General features: G+C 42.8%; 2 protein-coding genes across 2 annotated transcripts in view; both read right to left on the reverse strand.

Moving 5' to 3' along the window:
* The window catches only part of DNAAF9 (dynein axonemal assembly factor 9), a 148,211-nt gene that overhangs the window by 93,129 nt on the left and 39,805 nt on the right, over window positions 1-15,277 (reverse strand). Inside the window, exons 4-7 of the mRNA XM_050943301.1 lie at window positions 14,740-14,864; window positions 9,466-9,562; window positions 6,606-6,712; window positions 1,422-1,499 (exon numbers count right to left, since the gene is read on the reverse strand). Coding sequence (XP_050799258.1) covers window positions 1,422-1,499; window positions 6,606-6,712; window positions 9,466-9,562; window positions 14,740-14,864 — 407 coding nt within the window. The remainder of the gene's footprint in view (window positions 1-1,421; window positions 1,500-6,605; window positions 6,713-9,465; window positions 9,563-14,739; window positions 14,865-15,277) is intronic.
* Window positions 12,712-15,277, reverse strand: part of LOC127046411 (uncharacterized) — a 632,746-nt gene continuing 630,180 nt past the window's right edge. The window contains exon 2 of the mRNA XM_050943410.1: window positions 12,712-12,752. The gene's annotated coding sequence lies outside the window, so the exon portion shown is untranslated. The remainder of the gene's footprint in view (window positions 12,753-15,277) is intronic.

Consider the following 15,277-nt stretch of genomic DNA (forward strand, 5'->3'; position numbering starts at 1 on the left):
ACTGGACAACTGGATACCTTAAGAGGTTACTAACAGATTCATCTCTAGGTCACTGGTTCAAATGGACTCCAGGAGAGTGATGATAAACGCATACTGACATCTGATGGCAGTCCAATGACATGTGAAGTGAGATTGTCTCAGTCCAACCACTTGGTTAATGATATTTTAAGCACTTTGGGCCAGGAATCAGCTCTCTTGTGTTTTTACACAGCCTAGCACAATGGAGCCCTGATCTCTGGATTCCCAAAGTACTACTGCAAACATCAAACCAGCAAACCACACAACCTTTAAATGACAGGTATTCACATGACAAAACAAAATCTCAGCTAATACCTCACACTCTGGTGTCAAGAGTAACAATAAACCAAGATGAGGAGAACTGAGTATATAAGAATTACTGTACATTCTCAACCTTACAAGAGATCAGGCTTTATCATCATAGAGGATGCTGTCTGAGCAATGTAAGGAAGTCACTAATGTCTCTATGTTTGCTGTTTCTGTTCTATGCATGACAGAATTAAACTGACAATACGGTAATTAACAGCATACCAATTTCTAAAAATGCACGAAAGAGACAAAGTTAGCTACAATTAATCCTGAATATCTTGTCCACATTTATGATTGTAGAGATATCCACCAAGACCAGCAAAAAAAAGAAAGTGTATCAATAGCCTGAGAGTCTGAGACTGATGTCAGTTTTAGGTAAACAGCACTAAAATAGGAGAAGATTAGACAGAACAATTATATACACTTGTTTATAATCCAGCTCAAATTGCATTCAAATTGGATTTAGCAGAGGCAATACTAACCCTCGCAAATTGATGTTTATGTCAACTAAACTTTAACTACCAAAGGCACTACTATTCTAGAAGCATATATTCCTCCAACTTCAAATTGATTTAAGCATTTAAAATCAGACTACCTCATTAGAAAACAAGTTCACTGGGAAATGCATAAAAACATATTGTAAAAATTGCTTGTGGCCACTATGTGTCACTGTTGATCTGTTTTTAAACTATTAAGTAGTTATAAATCAATATGGACCAATTAGGTTTATGATAAGAAAATTGTTCTTTTGTAACAATGCTTCTTCTGCCACGCACTATTCTTTTAACATGCACTGAAGGACTGGTGTCAAGAACATACATAGTACATAGTGCTGTGGCCTGCAAAGAATACAGCCAGCTCATGCAACTGTGGGGATTCTCTCTATAGACTTGATAAGGTACAGAATACAGTGTCTTTAATCCCACAGAATTTACATAAACTTCCAAAGAGAAAACTGCAGCACACTCACAGTATAGGGAGCCCAGACTCTGGCTGATGTAGTCAAACCAGTTTTTTGTTATACACTAACAAAAATTGACACTTTTCACCTAAGACTTGACCTGAGTTAGTTCAAAACATTTCAGCTGCATTACCTCAAAGAGCAAGTCCTCCAGGGAAACAGGATCCATTTTGCTATATGTTTTCCATAGATCCATGCTGACATCCATTAACTGTAAAACATTTTAATATATATCTTTTTACTGTGAAAATACTGTAAGTAGTGTGACATGCACAGATTTATGCAGCATTCAAGCACTTAGCTGCTGGGTGTGGAGCAGTTTTGCAAGTCTGGCCTTCGGCCTGCTACAACAGTTTGTATGAATCTTAAACACTCAACCAATGGAATAAGCATTTCAGACTCAAGACTGGATAAGATTTAAAAACTCTGGATAACCCAAACTATAAGATTCATATCCTTTATATTAAGTGACAGTATGTAACTGATATTTAGGTCTTATGTGCTTTTTTCATACAAATTGTATCCTAAAAGGCTTTTCAGAGTTAAATATAATAGAGATAATTAAGAGCAGAGAAGAGAGATATTAACAAGTATAGCCAAGGGAAAAGAGACAAATTTGCAATTAAGAGTTTTTAAAAGATTGAGGGCTTGTCTACATCACAAAGTTGCAGCGCTGGTGAGGGGGTTACAGCGCTGCAACTTAGGAGGTGTACACATCTGCAGGGCATCACCAGCGCTGCAACTCCCTGTTTGCAGCGCTGGCCGTACTCCCGTTTTGTCTCGGGTGTAGAGGATCCAGCGCTGGTAATCAAGTGTAGACACTTACCAGCGCTTTTCTTGACCTCCGTGGAATAAGCAGGTACCCAGCATACCAGAGAAAGCCTCTGGTAATCAAGCAGGTCTCCTTCCCCGGTTTGCTCTCGCGTTCCCCAAACCCCCGAGCAAGCAGGTCTCCTTCCCTGCGGTTTGCTCTCGCGTTCCCCGAACCCCCGTGCAAGCAGGTCTCCTTCCCTGCGGTTTGCAGGGGGGTTCGGGGAACGCGAGAGCAAACCGCGGCGAAGCTGGTCTCCTTCCCCGGTTTGCTCTCGCGTTCCCCGAACCCCCGAGCAAGCAGGTCTCCTTCCCTGCGGTTTGCAGGGGGGTTCGGGGAATGCGAGAGCAAACCGCGGCGAAGCTGGTCTCCTTCCCCGGTTTGCTCTCGCGTTCCCCGAACCCTCGTGCAAGCAGGTCTCCTTCCCTGCGGTTTGCAGGGGGGTTCGGGGAACGCGAGAGCAAACCGCGGCGAAGCTGGTTTCCTTCCCCGGTTTGCTCTCGCGTTCCCCGAACAAGCAGGTCTCCTTCCCTGCGGTTTGCAGGGGGGTTCGGGGAACGCGAGAGCAAACCGCGGCGAAGCTGGTCTCCTTCCCCAGTTTGCTCTCGCGTTCCCCGAACCCCCGTGCAAGCAGGTCTCCTTCCCTGCGGTTTGCTCTCGCGTTCCCCGAACCCCGAGCAAGCAGGTCTCCTTCCCTGCGGTTTGCAGGGGGGTTCGGGGAACGCGAGAGCAAACTGCGGCAAAGCTGATCTCCTTCCCCGGTTTGCTCTCGCGTTCCCCGAACCCCCGTGCAAGCAGGTCTCCTTCCCTGCGGTTTGCTCTCACGTTCCCCGAACCCCGAGCAAGCAGGTCTCCTTCCCTACAGTTTGCAAGGGGGTTCGGGGAACGCGAGAGCAAACCGCGGGGAAGCTGGTCTCCTTCCCCGGTTTGCTCTCGCGTTCCCCGAACCCCCCTTGAAGCCGCCCAACAGCGCTGCAGTGTGGCCACATCTAACACCACTTGCAGCGCTGGTTGCTGTAAGTGTGGCCACTCTGCAGCGATGGCCCTATACAGCTGTACTAATACAGCTGTAACAACCAGCGCTGCAAAATTGTAGATGTAGACATACCCTGAGTCTCAATATGGTAGAGCAATACAAGAAAGCAGTTCCAAATGGCTAGAACTGCAGAAAACGCAAGTCCCTGTTATGAGTGAATGGCCAGAAAGGCAGACGGTACCAAGCTAAAGCAAGTTACACGTTAACTCGCACTAACACAAACATTTTCCTCTATACGTAAACATACAAATGGAGCGATAATTATTCAAAAATATTCAAAAAGAGACTGACATTTTAAATGCTTTCTAGATTTTGAAATATTTCAAAGAATTTTCAAAAATGCAACACTGAAAGTTTTATATGACTGCTTTATATAGTCACTTCAATTGCTCTTCTATGACATGGTTTCCATTCGTTCATCATTTACAGCTAAGTGCATTAATGGAGTTCTGTGCATAATAGCACTGTGAACATGTGCCACCATTGTATCATCACAAAATATTAAGAGGTTATTATTTATCTTTAAATATTTTGTGAAATATTGATTACAAGTCTTAGTTGCTTTTGAAAAAGAACAGAATAAACTATTTTAAGTATTAAAAATGTTTTTAAATATTCTAATAAGGGCAATTTTGAACTGAAGAGAATGGGGCACATGTGGCTGCATTATTGTGTTAAAAGCATCAATATACCACTAGTTTGAAGACCTAAAACTGAAACAAAATACAGAAAGGGAATAGGCAACGACTTTGCTTATGCAGCATGTAATACTCTGAAGTATCTTTGTGATCCCAGAGCTCAGGTTTAAACCCAAGCCCAAATGTCTACATTGCAATTTTATAGCCCCACAGCACAAGTCCCACGTGCCGAAAACAGCTGATCCAGGACAGCTGGAAGATTTGTACTGCAATGTAGACATACCCTTAGAGGTCTCTCAGATTCATAGGGTAAAATCCTAGTCCCATTTATGTCCACGGCAAAACTCCCATTGACATCAGTGGAGCCAAGGTCTCACCCATAGATTTTAAGACCAAAGAGGATCATCATCATCTAGTCCAGTGATACTCAGCCCTCAGTAGTTCATGAGCCAAATGAACTATCAACATTACCCAAAGAGTTACAGTCATGTGAATTCATTGGTTAATTACATCACGGTGTTTTAAAATCTACTGCAAAAGCCACATTGCAGAGCCTCTTGCACCTCGGGAGCCTGTCTGAGTATCACTGCTCTAGTCAAGCCTCCCTTAGAGCACCTATCTGTTCAGACCGTGTTCACATCTTTTGAGATCTGACAGGTTCACAGCACAAGATGGTACAAGGAAATGAAAACATGGGTGAGGATTTCAGAAGAAGAGTCAAAGCAGTGAAATACATGAAAGCAGCTGAGGAAAAGAAAGGCAGATCTGTAGCACAGATGGGCCAAAACCAGACAGATGAGTAACATCACTAAAAGTAGTAATTAATCAAGGCAGAAAAAAAATAAAAAGATGTGTACCAAGTGATCCTCCATAGAGGAGCCTAGATGAAGAGCACCCATGCCTAGAGATGAGGCAGGAATATTTAGGCAGTAAAGTAACAGAACTGGGACAGCAGAGAACCAGAGATGCCTGTATAGCAATGGAGGTGTTCCAGGAAGGTGAAATGAAGTAAAAAAAAATTTTTTTACATGATACTTATATAGCACTCTCCTCTGTAGACAGAGTAGGTAGCTTTTATTATCTCAATTTTACAAAAAAGGAAACTGAAGCACACAGGGCTACTACACTTGCCCAAAGTGAAACAGCAAGTCAGTGACAGAACTGGGACTGGAATCCACCAGTCTGGTGCCTGATCCAATGAGCCATGCTGCCTCACAAAAACCTGACTTAGGGGAGGGAACCTGCCAGCCAGAAAAGCTGAGGGTATGTCTACATCTATAATTTTGCAGCGCTGGTTGTTACAGCTGTATTAGTACAGCTGTATAGGGCCAGCGCTGCAGAGTGGCCACACTTACAGCAACCAGCGCTGCAAGTGGTGTTAGATGTGGCCACACTGCAGCGCTGTTGGGCGGCTTCAAGGGGGGTTCGGGGAACGCGAGAGCAAACCGGGGAAGGAGACCAGCTTCACCGCGGCTTGCTCTCGCGTTCCCCGAACCCCCCTGCAAACCGCAGGGAAGACCTGCTTGTTCGGGGAACGCGAGAGCAAACCGGGGAAGGAGACCAGCTTCGCCGCGGTTTGCTCTCGCGTTCCCGGAACCACCCTGCAAACCGCAGGGAAGGAGACCTGCTTGCTCGGGGGTTCGGGGAACGCGAGAGCAAACCGGGGAAGGAGACCAGCTTCGCCGCGGTTTGCTCTCGCGTTCCCCGAACCACCCTGCAAACCGCAGGGAAGGAGACCTGCTTGCTCGGGGGTTCGGGGAACGCGAGAGCAAACCGGGGAAGGAGACCAGCTTCGCCGCGGTTTGCTCGCGCGTTCCCCGAACCACCCTGCAAACCGCAGGGAAGACCTGCTTGCTCGGGGGTTCGGGGAACGCGAGAGCAAACCGGGGAAGGAGACCAGCTTGATTACCACAGGCTTCCTCAGGTATGCTGGGATACCTGCTTATTCCACGGAGGTCAAGAAAAGCGCTGGTAAGTGTCTATACTTGATTACCAGCGCTGGATCACCAGCGCTGGATCCTCTACACCCGAGACAAAACGGGAGTACGGCCAGCGCTGCAAACAGGGAGTTGCAGTGCTGGTGATGCCCTGCAGATGTGTACACCTCCTAAGTTGCAGCGCTGTAACCCCCTCACCAGCGCTGCAACTTTGTGATGTAGACAAGCCCTGAGCCAACAACTCATCCAAACAACAAGTTACGGTCACTCCTTCTTTTCTCAGGTGATGGGCCGTAAGTACCCTTAACAATGATCTAAAATGTTTTATTTTCTTCAGATCTGTATCTTACCACCTAGCAGGGCTCAAAACAAATGCTCTACACCACTGGAAAGGGAGATTCATAGCTCTCCAGTAGAAAAAAGCAGCAGTTTCTAGTACACTTAGTTCATAAGGTAATAGACTGCAAACATGTCACTAGTCCACAACTGAATACTGCCCACTTCATACCTGGATAATTTTGTTTGAGAGGAAGAGACTGGAGGAGAGAATTCTATGTTTAGGTAACGATAACTAAGGATACGATTTAGTCATGAAGGTTGCCCTGTTGCTCAGTTTGGGGCGTGGCCCCAGCTGCGGCCACTTCCCCCAATCAGCCCAGCCTAAAGGCTGCTTTCTCCAGCCACAGCCCCCTCCCAGGGCTATTTTTAACCCTTCAGGGCAGGAAGAGGGGTCCACCTCGCTACACAGGGATATTTTTAGTAAGTCATGGACAGATCACAACTTCTGTGAATTTTACTTTGTTGCCTGTGACCTGTGTCTGACTTTTACTAAAAATATCTGTGACAAAAACTTAGCCTTAACGATAACAAACTGAAGTACTTGCTTAATACATACCTCATATTTCATGGTAAAAAAGCCATCGCCACCAATCCCCTCCAGTGCAAAGGCCTGCACTACTGGCCACTTTTCTACAATGAACATATCAAATATCTGTAGATGACCTATAGGAATCAAATATTTCACAAAAAATGTTAAGTGACTATAATAAAAGCATCCGTTTAATATATCTCATGGTTCTACAATGTGCCAAAGTTGTTCTGAAGGTCTAACAAATTACTTGAAATATTCCTTTATATACACACCATAAAAGCATTTTTTTAATCAGGCATGTTGGAGGTATTGGGGTGCCAGTAAGTGAAAAATGCCAGTTAACTAAGAGGGAGGGAGTTTGGTCTCCGCAGCTCCCATTGGCTGGGAACTGCGGCCCATGGGAGCTGCAGGGGCAGCGCCTGCGGGCAGGGGCAGCTCACAGAGCCACCTGCTGCACCTCCGCCTAAGAGCACCAAGGACGGTCGCCGCTTGTGAGGAACTGGCAGAGGTGAGTGCCCCCAAATCCAGCATCCCGAGCTCCCTCCCATGCCCCAAACTCCTGCTCCTAACCCCCTCCTGCACCCAAAGTCCCTCCCAGGGCCTGCAACCTGCATCCCCTCCCACACTCCAACCCCCAGCCCTGCAAACTCTCAAGCACGTAGTTTAAATATTTCACTTTGCTTGTTACAAAAAAGCAAAGTTCAACTGAAAGCCAAAGAAAACAATCTGTTGATCTTCAATACAAAAGGAAGAATACAGAACTAGCTGTAAAATCTACAATATAGACTGTAATTGCAATTAAGAAGCAAAATAGTTTATGTACAGCAGTATTCTACTTGTGGAAAATAGTCCAATATACTTTTGGTGGGGGTTGGAGGGAAGGTGGACTAAAAATAAATTGCATGAAAAAGTTAACATGGCAAAGTTAACATGGCAAAGTTGAGAAACAATGTTCAGTATTACAGAATTTCCAGACTGTTAAATGTTTTCCCCAGAACCCTGGTTAGACTATGCTGTATGTCTTTTACAAGTTATGATAAAGACTGGGGCTCAAGTCTAACAAAACACTTCAGGCAGACGGCTAACTTTACACTCATGAGCAGTCCCATTCTACTTAACAGGACTACTCACACTGAAATGTTTTTGTAGAATTTTAGGCCTATGAAGCAAACTGTAAATAAGCAAAGAAAATCAGAAATATAACGAAGTCAGTGGTTCTCAACCAGGGGGCCATGGCCCCCTGGAGGGCCATGAGCAGATTTCAGGAGGTCCGCCAAGCAGGACCAATGTTAGGCTCTCTGGGCACCATGGCAGAAAGCCAAAGCACCGCTGTGCAGGGCTGAAGCCCACGGCCTTGAACCCTGCCATGCTGGGCTGAAGCCGAAGCCTGAGCAACTTAGCATCACGAGGCCCCTGTGGAATAGGGCCCCAGGCACTTACCCTGCTTGCTACCCCCACAATGCCGGCCCTGGCTTTTATATGCAGAGAAACAGTTGTTGGGTACTGCTGGGGTGTGGAGTTTTTATAGCATATTGGGGAGGACTCAAAAAGAAAAAGGTTAAGAACCCCTGCTGTAAGTGACACGTTGTATCATAAAATGCCCAAAATACTACAGAGGAAGTAAAGCTTAAACTTTCTGAACTTCCTCTCAAGCAGTCGCATATGCTAAATGTTGCTTTATGCAATTTTTTTTCCATCTAAATTCCCTATGTTTTTATAAGTAAAAAAAATTAAAGCTATTGAGCTCGATGAGTGCATGAGTTTATCAGCAGAGCTTAAAAACTGCTTGAATCGGAGAGTGACTGCCATCCAGCAGAATTTAGGAACTCTACAAGAAAAAGTGCATCCGTAACTCAGACTAGGACAATGGTTCTTCATATATTTATGACTTGAAAACTATTGCATCTTCCACTTAAGGATGGATGATTATTTAAGAAACAAGTTTAAAAGTTACTAGCTTCTGCTATTTCAGTTATCAGTGCAAATTTTCTTATCAGAAAATATATTATAGGAGAGGTACATTTTCTACATTCACCTAACACAATACTGCCTGAACTGATTTAGCACAAATTTGCAAATAAATTTCACTTTTTGTCAAGACCAAGCAAGAAAAAAAAAAGTGTTCATACAAAAAGAAATGTGAGTTATGAGCACCAAAATAAAGGACAGTTAGACGTGAAAATGGAATGCAACCATAACTATCAACAGTGGTTACCAGCCATCAACAGAAAGCCAGACTTATGGTAAATGCACAGCTCAAAGATTTTGCTGCAACAGTGTATTAATCTCTTTTAAAAAAAAAATCAACAATTACACAACAAGTGCATTGCAGTATTTTTGCACCATATACTGTATGCTATTTCCATTCCTGAACACATTTATGAAGAAATATAAAATTAAAATATTCATCTTGCAAGTCTGGCAACAGATCATACAGGGAATCATGCTGTCCAGTTTATTCTGTTCTAAAACAGGAAGCTTGAATAAAAAAAAAAAAGTGTAGTATTTCCTTACACAAACGCGTATTTATCTGAAGCCTCCATCAGAACAGAGAACTTCTATACTTAGCCAAACACTTTTCCGAGCATGCAAATTATTTCTTTGCCTCAGGCTATGAGCATTCACTATGCAGAGCACACACACTATGTTCTCTGAAGAGAAAATAAAAACCTCAGTAATTTAAGTTTCAGATTCTAAGAAATCCAAAACCTGATATAAAGTAAAACATTTAAATGAGATGGATAAACTATCAGGCTCACTTGCAGTAAAAAGAAGTGTCCAGAGGTATTTTAACTTATTGTTGTTACAACGTCATACTTCTATTCTGACAAACAAATGATCAAATAATTCACCAAAACAATGAAGTAATACAATATTAACCCACCTTGGGAGCTGTAAGGAATTCCAATTCGACTACAATCTCGAACCATGTCTACAAAGCTGGAAATTTTAAACTCCTCTGCAGCTTCTTCATCTTCATACTGACAGGAATAATTTAAACATTAGTTTTATTAAACCTAACATTTTCTGGCTGGAGAACTTTACAGTTAAAATACATTTTAAAAAAAGGTGACAACTGTCATTTTGCATAACCAATGCTGATTGTACATTACACTATTCCATACAGTAACAAAGGCTCTCTAAAGCTATTTATTTAATCACTATGCTCTGGGGATTTTAACCATCATAATATGAACATATGAAGGCCAAACCGAACTGTTTGCAAAACTGAAGTACAAAAGGGAACATGTTTTTACAAGGCTATGCAGGAGAAAGCATGAATCCTTCACTCTCCATTTCCAAGAGAGCCTATCTCCCTCCCAACCTGCAATATGGATAGTTAAGAACAGGCATTTTTGTATGGAAACATGCAGATGATAATGAAAGAGCTCTACATGCAAGGTAGTCTTTTCATTGGAGAATCTCAAGACTTCTTACTAGTTATTTACCACAGAAGATTATGGAGAGAAAAACAGTTATCACCATTTTACATAGGATGAAAGTGGAACAGGGAGGTGAAATGATTTGCCCCAAGTCACACGGCAAGTGAGTGGCAGAACTGGGAATGGCACCTAGAATTCTTAACACTACTCCCCTGCTCTGGCCACTAGACAATCTTGTCTTCCTGATCCCTCTACTATATATGTGTATAGTAGTATAGCTGGGGGATTAAAAGAGACTTACTATTTCTAACACTTTAGGGCAGTTTTCTCTAATCTCCTGGATGGTGACTGGGGGTAGGCACAAAGCAGTGGCCCCTCCTTGGATCTGCCAGAACGGATTGGACCCTGTCCTGCTCTGGAGCCACAAATGGCAGAGGAGCAAGCAGCCAGTGAGAGTTCCTCAACTTCCCAGGAGGAGTGGGACCCAGGCTTCAGACCTGGGGTGGCAGGCTCTGGGCTCAAGCTTTGGCTGCATGGCGGCAGGCTCCATCCTATGGCTGCAGGTTTGGGGCTCCAGCCGTAGGGCCTCGGGATCAGGCTCCAGCCTCCAGCCATGCAGCAGCAAGTGCCAGCCCTGGGCTCACATTCCCCCGCCCACCAATCGCCCCTGGCCTCTGCTGTGTCCTCTGGCCCCAGGTTTCGTCCACATGCTCCATCCCCCAGCTGTGTGGCGGTGGGCACTGGGCCTGCGCTCAGGCCACTGGGCTTCAGTCCCAGCCATGCAGTGACAGGTGCCGGCCCTGGGCTCACTCCCCACCCCTCCATCTCCATCTCCCATCACCCCTGGCCCTGACTGTCTCCCCAGCCCCCACATCCATTGGCCTGGTCTCTGCTGCCTCCCTGCCCACCTTTCCATTCAGCGCTTAATTTGTTCCCTGGCTTGCCAGGGCTGAGTAAGTCTGTTGTGAAAAGTGATTATTTGCAGGTTTGGTTAATATCACTTTATACTGCCTCCCAAACAGGGAGCAAGTCTACTGCTATGCAAACATATAAATATCACTTTTCACAGAAAGAGACCTACTTGCTAGCCAGCAACCAAAAAAGCAAAAGATAAGAACATACAAAGCACCTCATTTGTTTCTAATCTTTTTAGGTTCAGTAAAGAATAGAGACGAATGTTCATTATTTGTATAATTGAGTCTCCAAAAAGATCTACATAAATAAATTTCAATGATTTGGACATGTACATGTGCATATTTATTTGTTTTTCCTGAACTTAATTAAGTATTTTAGGAAAAACTGTCAGAGCAGCCACCAGCAAGAATTGGTGGCCACACTGTGAGGCCACCCACAAAAATCTGTTGAGAGAACCCTTGCTTTAGAGCTATGAGGGAGTTGGAGCGTACTCTCAGTTCAAACCCTGTTCCCAAGTGACTTTGTCAGTTACTCAAATTAGATTTTAAAATGCCTTCAGAACTAGCTTTCCTGGTTTCCAGGGGGACACCGGAAGGTCGTTCATTAAGGTTTTTCAGTACAATTGTAAATATATTCCATCACATATGTAGTATACAGTCAGTATACTTCTGAAACATAAGAATTTAAAATAAGTCTCTATTATGCTATATCGCTATTTATAAGACGTTTTCAAAGGCACTTCTTTTCCATCACTGTTCAGTAGTTACTTCAAAAACATTGTGACCAAGCAGAAAGATTGGAGAACACTAAATTTTGCAAGACTCTATAAGAGCTGCACAAGCCCCATGTGATTTGTTCCTTTTTAAAGCTTTGCTGTTATTATTGTTATAAAAGCTTAGCTAAAAATATGTAGTACTTTGGTATGCCATTGTAAAGGAAAACTAAACACTTCAACAAACATCCACAGGCCATCATTTGTCAGAAAGAATCAATCTAAAATGGTGTCTGAAGGATGACAAGATTTCACAGCTCCTATGAATAGCCAGAAGCTCCCATATACATTTGAAGAAATGGCACTTAAAAAAAAAAGTCCATCACACTGGTTGCTGATTTCAGGGGTACTGCCTATAAATGTCATCTTTACAGTACAAGGAACCTCAGAATTTTCAGTTTATTTCATTAGACACTCCAACTATATTAGGGCATTTGGCTCATCTTTCTGTTCATAATCAGCGATTTGAATCAGCATCATGAGATTTCATTAAAACTTAGCCAGAGCAGACCATACACAACGAATCTAATCAGAGAATAGCAAAGTAAGCAGATTTTTCAAACCCACTTTATCTTCTTAAACATATTAAAATATTTCTAATTGCACAGCACATTTATGATGTTGTGCATGATTAATGATTACTACTAATCAGCATGGGGCCCTTAGCTTTGGACCTACTGCAACCTATGGTTTGGAATAGCATGGGTGTGTTGACTTTCCAGGCACCCGGCAAGTCTGATGAAGGTCAACATTTACATTTTGTAACAGATGTTTTGGCTTGTGAGTAAGCTGCTTATTTTAGTTGGATGCTTATATTCTAAAGTTTCTATCAAACACAGATAGAGTAGTATACAAAATATACCTCATAGCTTTTATATTTCTTTTGTTATAAATCTAAATACCTGTAATAAGCAGGGGTGGGAAGTGAAGACAGGACATACAGTGGCCCTGCTTCTTTCCACCAACTGCAAGTTACAAGGTAAGTATTCAAGTACCAGAGGGGTAGCCGTGTTAGTCTGGATCTGTAAAAGCAGCAAAGAATCCTGTGGCACATTATAGACTAACAGACGTTTCGGAGCATGAGCTTTCGTGGGTGAATACCTACTTTGTCAGATGTGAAGTGGGTATTCACCCACGAAAGCTCATGCTCCAAAACGTCTGTTAATCTATAAGGTGCCACAGGATTCTTTGCTGCTTTTAAGGTAAGTATTGAGAACCTCCACTACTCAACCTGTTCTCCAGCTCTGCTCCACAGCCAGCTTCTGTGCCTCCCCCTTTACCCATACTCCTCTACCCCAAATTCTTCTTACCCCACACTATTCAGCCACCTCTTGCAGTTAAGGCAAACAGCTAAATCTCCTGGGCTTCCCCAGTTCTGTCAGACTGGAATTCCTCTTTGACAAACTACAGCCCTCTGGAATGAAACTGCAGCCCAAGTTGTCAGACTGATCATTTTGCAGTTCTCACTATGCCCATTTGCTCCCCTGTAGCCCTGGAAAAAGAAGGCAGCTAACAGTATCAGTAGTGACATCAGACTTCCGTGACCAAGATCAGTTAGGTTGTGATCAATGAGAACAACATGTTTTAGTTAAAAATACAGTTGAGTCACCTCAAAAGCTACAGAAGAGAAAAAAAGGTTAAATTTATGGCGACTTCAGTAATTAGACTATCAACATAACATTTCAATTAGTGCTTCATCCACCAAAGTTCCTCTTTCAAATCTTTCTTTTCCCTCTATCCTCTTGTTCATGTCCTTCTATTTGTCCTTTTCACAATCTCTACTGATCCATCCTCTAGATAGATAACCCACCCAGTGCACCTCCCACCCTTTACACACACTTTCATGCAGGTACAGGGGAGGAGAGGAAATAGTCTACGCAGGGGATAAAAATCTTCTCTTCCCTTCTTCCTAGAAACTTTACAAAGGGCTGCGGCTATAAGCTGATGCCCACCACTTCCCATTCTTTCTTCCCCAATCTGCTCCCAGCCCCACGTCAATACTCTTTCCACCAGTGGAATTCAGCACAATAATTTAGGAGAGGGGGATAGGAGATCTTCGTCGGGGCAAAGAGACTCTGGACCCAATGTGGGCCAAGTTTTTCTCTTTCTGTTGGATTTGTTTGCGGGGTGGGAGTGGGGGACATGCCAACTATTCTCAGTACCTAGATCAGCAGATGATAGGCTCCACAACAAACGTCCATGGGGAGGCTGTTGCTATATATTGCCAGGTATTACGGCACACGTTCACAGTTGAAGGTAGCTCAGTCCAGGTCAGTTCCAGAGGACAGTCTCAGTAGTTATGTACCAGGCTGTCAAGCACAATAGTGCATATGAACCAACACTTCACGGAGATACAAAGGATCCAAGTGAAGGAGTGGAAATTTAAGATAAATCCATTTCTTGCTAAATCTACCAGAATTTGAAATGGATAGTGCTTAAAGTGACACTTAATTTATTATGATCACAAGATATGGCCCAAAGCTGTTCCTATTAAAGTTAGTGGAAAAACTGCCATTTACTTGAGTAGGGACAGGAATAGTCTCTTGAAACAAACAACAAAAAATATTTTCTTTAAATGATTGAACTAAACCAAGCTTTTCACAGATTCTGATTTATATTTCCACTCCTCTTCTAAATTACTTGCACTTGCAAGTACTTGGACTAACATAAAAAGAACTTTAGTAATTTAAAAGCTACTCTTGAGTATTTCAGTGTTCACTGTGGTATTTAATTCAGATTCTGTATTTTGCTTATGCCACAAATATTCCTTTCTTGCGACATGACCACCAATTTCTGTTAAATCAATGACACTGTCAAGGGAGGAAGAATCAGGGGAAAAAAACCTATTCCTCAGCTTTGTTTGATTTGTTCCTCTAAAACAGCAGTGTTCAGTAATAAATTATTTCTGTGTAACTTACCATAAGAATATAAACAAAAATGTAGTGCTTCTAATCAGGGTCAAAAGGCAGCTGCAGTTTATCAAAAAGACAACTTTGCAAAAAATGTACACGTAAACCTTTGAGTCTCAGTCACTAGTGCAACGTTAAATATATGCAGTTCTCAGTGTACTTATTCTGCCCTCACTTACCTCATTTTCAGTCAGGCAATGGAAATGCAAGTTTCTCCAGTATGCCACATATGGCAAAAGATAACTGTAGTTTACAGGGTTACAGTACAGATGGACACTATCAGGTTTTATTAATATGATTACATCTGCAATAACCAAAACAAGAGAGAGTCAAATCAGAGATTACTACATTAACTTCATAGCTACAAACTTAACTAGAAATCTAAATTGTATCTACACAGAAATTTAAGGAATTGAAAAGGAAATTTTTTCCTGCAAGCACTCAATTCAAAAATATCTGCAAAGCGTAACAAAAACACATGATGGAAAATGTTACCAGATCAATCCCACTTTCACTTAATACAGCTACACATTTTTAGAAGAAAAAAACCACACACAACACCCAAAAGCATATTACTTTCCTTCTCAGCAACACAATTATGACTATTCTAACCTCTTATCTGCAGGCTTGTCTCACCACGTGCTTTGAAAAAATAGGTCAATGCTGAGCACTTTACATAATGTTGTATAAACAGACATATTTGTTCTAGTATGAAAT

This window comes from Gopherus flavomarginatus, chromosome 3 (genome assembly GCF_025201925.1).
Source record: "Gopherus flavomarginatus isolate rGopFla2 chromosome 3, rGopFla2.mat.asm, whole genome shotgun sequence".
NCBI classification, from domain to species: Eukaryota; Metazoa; Chordata; order Testudines; family Testudinidae; genus Gopherus; species Gopherus flavomarginatus.